General features: G+C 35.1%; 1 protein-coding gene and 1 long non-coding RNA gene across 2 annotated transcripts in view; both read right to left on the bottom strand.

The window, feature by feature from the left end:
- Positions 1–838: 838 nt before the first annotated feature.
- Positions 839–8,123, bottom strand: LOC100639835 (uncharacterized). The gene is made up of 10 exons (XM_020004309.1): positions 8,111–8,123; positions 8,000–8,065; positions 7,911–7,955; positions 3,623–3,806; positions 1,989–2,530; positions 1,807–1,925; positions 1,605–1,757; positions 1,368–1,557; positions 988–1,320; positions 839–941 (listed from the first exon to the last, which is right to left on the bottom strand). The coding sequence occupies exons 1-10, from the start codon at positions 8,121–8,123 to the stop codon at positions 931–933; spliced, it is 1,656 nt and encodes a 551-aa protein (XP_019859868.1). The 3' UTR covers positions 839–930.
- Positions 8,124–8,138: 15 nt separating this feature from the next.
- LOC109588122 (uncharacterized) overlaps positions 8,139–9,412 on the bottom strand; it is a 4,037-nt gene continuing 2,763 nt past the window's right edge. Inside the window, exons 2-3 of the long non-coding RNA XR_002187967.1 lie at positions 8,249–8,476; positions 8,139–8,183 (exon numbers count right to left, since the gene is read on the bottom strand). This is a non-coding gene — a long non-coding RNA (uncharacterized LOC109588122). The remainder of the gene's footprint in view (positions 8,184–8,248; positions 8,477–9,412) is intronic.

Here is a 9,412-nt window from a genome sequence, read left to right as displayed (position 1 = left end):
GTTCCGCGCGTTCACGTTCTTGGTTCAGCGTGCGGAACGATCCGCAGCAATCCGCACTGATCCGCATTCTAGTAACGCCCCCTTGGTTGGGCACGGAGAAAAAATATGCGGCGCGCGAAGCGCGCCGCAAAAAAAAAATCCCCATAGCTAATTAATTTCATAATGGGCGTGGTCAATTAAATACTACGATTATTACTTTAATTAAGCTAAGATGTGCACTTCAGTGCTTATATTTTCTTCATTAGTAGTAGTACTGGCCTTGGGAAGACATTCAAATAGACTCAGCAAAGTTTCTTAGCCATTTTCAACTCGATTACTTTGATAATTAATGTGAATAGTCTAATAACTGATTGGTTAGTAGTAGTTATTATTTAAAAAATGGCAGCCCAAATGGAACTATGGAAGTCTCTACCATGTCATCATTATATTTACACTGGCTAAAACTATTAGCTATGCTAGTCTTGTCTCATTGCTATCATAATAAAGTGAGCAATATTTTTAAAAGGACTAATATACAAAAGAAAAAAATTTTTAGTCTGCTGAGTTGGTCGGGCACAGGCCCACCCTTAGATACGCCCCTGTCTCTATCTTGGACACATCGCCAAGTTGACATTGCACATAATAATGTGCTTCTGCCCCATTGACCGTAATTTCTAATTATTCAAATCAGAGTAATGAATACGCCCCATTATACAATGCCAGCTCAGCAATAAAAACCCGATTCCGCCCATTGCAGTATGAGTCTCTACTACATGTCCATAGCATATTATCTGCACCATAGTGCTGAGGCATCTTCTTAAACTGTTTCGTAAAATTAGATACAAACACAAAACTACATACACAACACATAAAGTAAAACAGTGCATATAAAACTGAATCAAAACATATGTAATATGATTAATATCATTGTTCCTGTAATCATTATCTTGTTCATCTATCTACTAATGTATGGGATAAGGTAAGTTATTGTGATGACTGATAACTTACATGAAGCAGCAATTCTGTCAGCTAATGTAGAAAGAACAACATGATCCTGTTCCCTCAGTATAGACAAGAATGTACTAATGTAATCAGGACAAAGCTCAATCAATAATGAAATATTTCCAATAAAAAGTTCTACTCTTTTTGATAAAGACTGGTTATTCATTCCATCAAATAACTCATCATACTGAGAAGAATCAATAATTTGTACCTCCTTACAACCATTAGCTATGTCACGAAACTTTGCTTCTGAAGTTGAAAGGAAACGTTTCAGATCATTAATGTGCTTCTTGATATCATTTTGTGGATTAGGACCATCCTTAGTACCAACAGAATGAGCTATAGGCAAAATTGTTATTGTTATTGATATAATATCACAAAAATACCTAATAATTCTTTTAATGATCTGTTAACTTTGATTTTCATTGGCTCCAGTAAACCTTTCAATGGTATAGCATACTTCAGTACATGAACAGTATCAGGACGACTGCTGTCAGCATAAATTGATACCAAACAAGATGGAGGAATTGTATTATTAATTTCGGAACCAAATTTATTCATTTCTCTTTCTTTAATCTAAACATGTTATTAAACAACAAACTTTTTGTGATACACATATGTACCTGACAAGGTTCAATTTCTGGACTAACAGTCCAGCCAGTTATTGGTTCATCCTGAGGACCAAATACTAGCTCAAGGCATCCAAAACGAGGATCAAATTGAAAACTGAAAGCTTGCCCACTAATTTCTAGTTTATGATATTCTTTTTTAAGGAACTACAATAATTTAATAATGACAATAACATTGAATAATGCACATAATTACCTGAACAAGAGCATTCAAATCTTTAGCAGCTGCAAATCTCATTTTATCTGCTCGTTCATAAAACGCTTGTCCATAATATATTGTAGCTTCACAAATACCAGTTGAATGAGTAGGTACAACTATAAAAGATAAGGAATTATTATTTAAAACAAATTATTAGAAATCACATTGATATGATGTACCAGTTGTAGATTGAAAACTTAATTCAGCAGATTCTGTCAAAACAGCAACTTGTGGCTGCTTTTTGAAATCTTTTTGTCTATCCTCAACTTGTTTGTCTTCTTTTGGTTGCTGATGCTCAGCCCCTACTCCTCCACCTGCTCCTCCTTCTTGTCCTCCTGCTCCTTGTCCCTCTCCTCCTGTTGTCTGTCCCTTTCCTTTCCCTCCCTCATCTCCTGAGTCTTCATCTTCCTCTCCATTCCTCTCCTCATTCCTACCTCCTCCATTTTCCTCTTCTTCCTTCCCAACAATAGCTAATTGACAGAACTTGCTTCGTTCAATCCATCCATATCTCTGGTATGCTGGAAACTCCCCTCCTTCAATTAGTGAGAACTGGTAAGGAAGACTAGCTGTGTGAACTGGAGCAACAACAAATTTAAGATACTTGGATAAAGAAGGATCACTGAGATCAATACAGTGTTGCATTTCTATCCTCAGTGACTTGAGGAGTGGACTGGTTGATATTGCATACACTGCACTGACTAGTCTAGTATTATCAGGAAACCTATAAAGGAATTAATAATAAAAAAATACATGTACATGTAAATATTATGTATAGCAGGTCATTTATGTGAAGTAAAAATTATATTTTCATCATTAAAAATTGGCAGAAAAAGGTTGTCATATTTTAACAACTCTAGCTGTTAAAGGAGCAAAGGAAAATAAAGACATAATTAAAGATTGTGTTCCCTGACAAGAATTACGGACTATAGTATAGACCTCTCTAGCTGAGAATGAATTATGTCACTAAAATAAATACAGCGATGGCTGTGGTAGAGAAGAAAATATATTCCATTGACGGCAACTTTCTATCATGAGCCAATGAGCAAAAGCTTTCCTGCAAAAAATACCTGCAAATTACACCAAATCTGTTTTACGAGAATAATAAGATGCTTGGTAGGACTCACTCTCTCTTCCCACCAACACTTTTGTAGCTTTAAAGAGTTCCAGCTTAGTCAAAAAACCATTTTTACAACTTCAGGGCAAAGCTCCCAGGTCATTCCTATAATTGTTTTCACCCACGTCCAATGTATAATTCTACATGTATGTCAATACTTCATTCTCAAATAAAAAATTAAAAGGTCTTAGCAATGACCCGTCCACGTCCTTTATGTATAGTGGGTGTGATCATGCAACAAAATGGCAGCTTACACATGGACAAAGTTTTGAGCTCTCTAACTGCAAAACAACATTGTCTAAAGACTTCTCTTCAAAAAATCTTAACTGTCTCATGACTGCATGTATTCAATAAGGTAGAGAGAACCTCAGGAAGTCTTAGCTCGAATATGTGTGCAAGGTGGTGAAAACAATTATATGTATATTATTTTTATACTTGTATGCTTGTTATAGTTTACAGCATCTTCCACTTTACTTAGATTACAGTTTCTGTGCCATATCCATCCTGTGTTTTTAAGAGGGACACAAAGAGTGTCTTGCATACAGAAGGTTGTTCTGTGATCAAATTGCCATCAAAAATGGTGGCCAGTTGTTACACATAGGTGGATACCATATCTCAAAATAATGATATTCGTATACATATACATTCACAGCTAGAGCGTGGTCTATACAGACATTAATACATGTACAGTATATGTACTTGAAGTGTCCTCCTACAAGAGCTAGTACTGATACTTCTACAGTCTCTGATGCTGATAGACTATCCTCTGGTACACTAATCCTCAGTCCATACTCCTCCCAGTTCATCAGTTGAGGTTTGTCTCCTTGAACTAAAAACAACTTCTTCCCTGCTATTTGGGACTCACTTAGACCTTCCAAATTATCTGTAGGAAAAGTAACACATGAAATCTAAATTCTGGTGAAATTTGGCCTGAGACCATGTACATGTGATATAGTTCAGGGATTTTTACCCAATTTTTGAGCAACTTTAAAGGTTAAGTTCAATGCATTTTTGGGGTACGTATTTTTTATTGGCTTAATATGATCGCCTGACTATACTAATGATGTGTTCCAACTCCCATTGTCTAAAAAAATTATTCACTGAGATATGAGCCTTCCTTCCTGCCATTTTACTTCCTGTCAGTGCGCGTGGGTGGCTAAATGTGACGTTACTAGAGGCATTGCTGCGCTTGCTAAATCCATTCCTTTATAGGGGGAAATGATCCTTTATTCTCATGCCTAGTAATATAATAGCACTAATTTAAAATTAGAATTATTAGCTTTCATTATTCACTAAGCATAGAACTGCAAAAAAGGGCACAAAATAACAAATAAGAAGATTCACCTATGTGGTGTATTGTGAATTTTTCTTGCACCTCCATGCTTAGAATAATGAAAGCTAATGATTCTAATCTTTAAATTAGTGCAATTACATTACTAGGCATGAGAATAAAGGATTATTTCCCCCTATAAAGGAATGAATTTAATTCAAGATTTAGCCACAGCTATGCCTCTAGTCATAGATATTAGAGTAAATGAAAGGGATTGGAAACTTCCTTGTTGCTACATTGACTTTGTAGGCAACAGATGCAGGTTACCCCTTTTCTTAGCAGGTTACCCCTTTTCTTAGCAATGGCTGCCGACTTTTAGCAAGAAAGCGTCTTGTTTGTGACCTGTCAAAGGCTGTCATTAATTAGTAGTGTCATTATTCGTCAAGATTGATAGGAAATAAAGCAGAGGAAACATGTCTCTATCCCCAGACAAATTTTTAGGTGCATTCATCATGACCTACACTAGTTTTTTGCCCTTAAATGACAATGATTGCAACTACATTTTGTACCTTTTTCTTGAAAGTGTTAAACAAATGATAACAACTAATTCAATCATTCAATAGAGCATCACTAGGTGGAGGTCACCCACTTTGTTTCATTTGAAAATATGATTTCGTCTCTCTGTAATGATCAATTTACTGTTAAGTTTGAGAGGTTTGTTTTGTACCCTTAACTTAAAAACTAAATGGTCTATGACATCAACTATCACACTATTTTAGATCTTAGAACATACCGGAGGTCACTGGCACACTCTCAATCATATAGATTATAAATTACAGAAAATATACAACTAAACATGCAATATAGTGTAATGATTGACAGTGCTGATTAACAATGAATTCCAACTGCAAACATCATGATTGCCACAGCAGACTACTTGGGCAAGTAGAAAGAGTGTCCCTCTACATTATTGAAGGGTTATATGTACAAAATAAGACAATATGCAACCAAAAACTGATGAAATGCATGCCTACCTGCTTCACTTCTCCAGCCATTTTCAATTTTACATATGATTAATTAGAGCAAATTGGCTTAAAATTAATACGGTATAGGTAACTAGCATTTCCAGCTGTGAATGGAAGTTTCCAATCCCTTTTATTTACTCTATAGATCTAGAGGAGGTAGGAGATGGTTGACCTTTGAGCAATAATTGCAAAGTTCAATTGCATTCCATTGGTATCACGTGATGAAGAATGGCAGCTTTCTGATGATTGTATCACAAAACTAGCTACTACTGCAGAAACTAGAGAGATCTATGACGACCCTTAACGGTTGTTAAAATCACCATTGTATGGAGAATATTTCTTCTTTGATTATAGACATGAATATAAGAAGGAGAAAGAGACAGTGCATCTTAACTTTGATTCTCTTCTTTACTTCATCAGATAAATCAATCTTCGCTAGTTTAAGATGTTAAAAATTACTGCACCTATCATAGTTTCTAGTGAATTAATGAAAGTCCCATCGACTCTATCTTGATGCCCTAAATTATTGTTGGAAGTGGTACTAGTGGAAGAATTTGGCCATTTTGCATCACGTGATACCAATGGAATGCAATTGAACTTTGCAATTATTAATCAAAGGTCAACCGTGTCCTACCTCCTCTGCTATAGATCTAATATCTATGCTCTAGTGATGTCACATTTAGCCACACCCACCGACAGTAAGTAAAATGGCAGGAAGGAAAATGGGCATTTGGAAGGCTCATATCTCAGGGAATAATTTTTTTCAGACAATGGGAGTTGGAACACATCATTATTATGGTCAGGCAATCATATTTAGCCAATAAAAAATACCTCAAAAATGCATTGAACTTACTATTAAAAATTCAAAAAATCCAAATTTGATTTAAATTTTGGCACAATTCAAAAAATCAAAAATTTTTTCAAAATTTTGGCACAAGATCAGGTACAGGTATAGGTAGCTTTAATAATTCGTAAAAATTAATTCTGATAGGACCATAATGATTGGGACGAGCCCACATAAACAAAGCAAGTATGTTTGTCTGTCTATACAAGTCCCGTCACTCCTATTTATGCATAATACGGTAGATACTATGCATTAGAAATTCAGTTTTCAATATTTCATTTAAAGTGGGAGTGGCAACAACAAGTGTAACAGTATAAAAATATTCCTGTAATTAAGGAAATTGCTGACCAACACACAGGAAGAAGTCATGAGTTTCTATACTATATCCCAGTTGAGTTTGGGACAAAAAAAACTGGAATAACTTTTCATAGGAATGTGGGATAAGGATGAAACTTTCACAGGTTCTTAGTCACCAAAGTCCATCAAAATCTATGAAATCTTGGGTCTCTCAGCTCTTGGAACCATGAGAACCGGGTTCTCCCTATAAACCCAATGGCATACCAAAATGACGTTTTATGACAATTTGTCTACGTCATAGTTTACATAAGAACATGTGGTTGAGAGCCCAAACTGATAATTCTTGTTTTAAAAAGCTAACAGAGCAAGATCTTCTGATAATGATAGCCTTTATGAAGACTAGTTGACTCCAGCAGCTATTGTACTGCTTATCAGGAAGAGCAAGACTGTTTTAAAAGTGAAACAACACAGCCGCCATGCTTCTATGAATATCATTAAAATACGTCATTTTTGTGACATAGCTACATTTTTCAAATTCCACGCAGCTGCTTCCACTTCCGTCCCAAACTGAACTGGGATATAGTATAGCAGCAAAATAAGACAGAAATTCTGTCCAAAGGCTTCTCCAACAGCCAGACAAGGTTATAGATGCAGTAAAGTAACCATGAAACCCGTCTTTGTTACTTACTCTACTCATAGTACAGTCTAAATGTAGCAAGGAATATCAAGAAAGCAGATATGACATCTTGTGAATGACTCTGATTAAGTGAATGTCAGTTACAGCCTGGATTATCTTAGACTACATTGCTACAGTTCCCTATCTAGCCTTATCATTTGTGCAGTGACTGCTTCTAGCTATCTTTAATGCTTCCTAAATGCTAAACTTTAGCTTTAATAACAACTGAAGGCAGATCAAGAACTACACTCACTCCACCACCAAGTTCTGAGCTCTTGCATGAGTATTGTAGTCTGTCAACATCTATTGTATGTACATTGCTTTGCTTGCTTGGGCTCACCCATTCAATATTTCACATTTGTCTAGTTATATAGTAAGTCGGGGCTATTCCTTCCCCCTGTATAAAGGAATGAGAAATTTGTAAGCAGCAAGGTGCCAAGGGTCAGAATAGCCTCGCCTAGGCAGTCATGCTTTTCTATTATAATTTTCTAAGTGTAGCAGATATAGAACTGAGAGCAAGACAGATCAATTCAGCAGGGAAATATCTTTTTTACAGTACTAAGCAACAGCTTAGTTCCTAAATAGCAAAGGTGAAAGAAGCAGGCAAATAATTAGTCTTCCTTCGGGTCGAAATAGCCCCGAAATACCGGTCACTTTATCTACAGTTTTTATTCAAACTTCAAGCTGAACTTTGCTTGTATTAGTGATGGATAGAATAGACTTAGTAGAATACAATGGTGGTTAAAATGAGTGGATAAGAGCAACAAGAAGTGAGTTATGACTTCATGAATATTTAATTAGATCATAGTGCAAAAACCGGTTGGAATAGCCCCGAGTGACTCTAACAGATTTCTTATAAAATGCATAATCCTAACCTTGTGTTGGTACAAGATAATTAAACTGAATTTCTTTGTCAAGAGCTAAAGTATAAAAGTAAAACAAATAAATTTAAAAAATTACATACTTATTGGTGCTGTTTGTATTTCTTTGCTTTCAGTTTCAGTTTCAGTTTGAGTTTCTGAATCTTTTGCTAAAATTAATGATAATTAATATACATGCCAACAGCTTCACAAACAACAACATACCATTAATATCATATTTTTCATCATTATTCATTGTATATTGTCCAGTAGAAAATTCATGTAAAGCTGCTGTAGCAAAGACAATGCACAGTACATGAATATCATTAATTATAACAATCAGTAATCCTTACCTTCCAGTATATCATCTCTATCCATTCTTTTCAATGATTCCATCAGTTCAGTTATTGTTCTATCCTTCTCATGACACCAGGTCTCAAGTACATGAGTTAATCTTGAATCAACTGGTGTCATCTCTTTGATTTCAGTTAACACTGATTCCTTCACTTCAAGACACTGTCCAATATAATACCAGTCATCTTCAATTGGTTCCAGTATCACTGATAATTGTGATATGTCATCTATAAAATAATAATAATATGTGACCTGATTTGACAAAACCAGGCTACCATATATGGCATATATTTTGCGGAGTTAAATTTTGCGATTTTTGCGTTTTGGAAAAATTTGCAAAATTAAAATCCGCAAAATAGCATGCTGATTGTATAGTAGGTGTGGTAATTACATTGGTACCGTAGATCAGGAAATTAGTGTGGTAGGAAATTTTTGCTGCTTAAAATTGTGCTGTGACTTAATTTTTACTAAATAAGACTGTCATGTATTATTGAATGTGGTATGTAATTATATGGGTAATCTATTTTTTTGCGAAATTCTAATGCAGTAAAATTTAAATCACAGTAAAAATTTCCAGATAGACGGTATCCCAAAATTTTTATTCGTGAATGCAAAAATGTAGCCAAATCGCAAATTTTATACCCACAAAATATATGGCATATAGGGTATGTGTGGGAATTGTCAATTAGAGATATGGCTTCCCAAAGTTGTGACAGTGGTACTTTATCAAAATTGAGATTATATCAAAAATCTATTGTATGACAAATTTCCTTTGATTTGATACCAAATTTGCCCATAAATAAGTAAAGGAAGGTAATTTACAGACCTTTCTTAATGCATCTGTTTAGACTTCTTGTTGCATAAATAATCATAACTCGGCACTAGATGTGTCAAATGACATGGCACAAAGACCAAAAGAAAGGAAAAACTATGCTTAATTATGTAGGGCATAAATCTCAATTTTCAACTTTGGAGCATTAAGCCTGGTTTTCCCATATCGGGTCACATATTAATAACAATGATAATATAAGTATACTAGAAGAATGTAGAACATTAAAGGGGCGAGCCTAAGCAAGCTATAAATTATGTGCTGTATGATCTGCATGTATGAACAAGCAAACCAATTCCACAAGTCTATCATGCAGATCTTTTTGCCTTAAAGG

This window comes from Amphimedon queenslandica, unplaced genomic scaffold (assembly GCF_000090795.2).
Source record: "Amphimedon queenslandica unplaced genomic scaffold, v1.1 AMPQUscaffold_12277, whole genome shotgun sequence".
NCBI classification, from domain to species: Eukaryota; Metazoa; Porifera; class Demospongiae; order Haplosclerida; family Niphatidae; genus Amphimedon; species Amphimedon queenslandica.
This window is presented reverse-complemented; position numbering and strand designations above follow the sequence as displayed.

Coding starts and splice junctions, on each gene's coding strand:
- LOC100639835 (XM_020004309.1), bottom strand. Junction 1,758..1,806: donor ATTTGAATGCTCTTGTTCAG/GTAATTATGTGC, acceptor AAATTATTGTAG/TTCCTTAAAAAAGAATATCA. Junction 1,321..1,367: donor ATCATTAAAAGAATTATTAG/GTATTTTTGTGA, acceptor TTTTGCCTATAG/CTCATTCTGTTGGTACTAAG.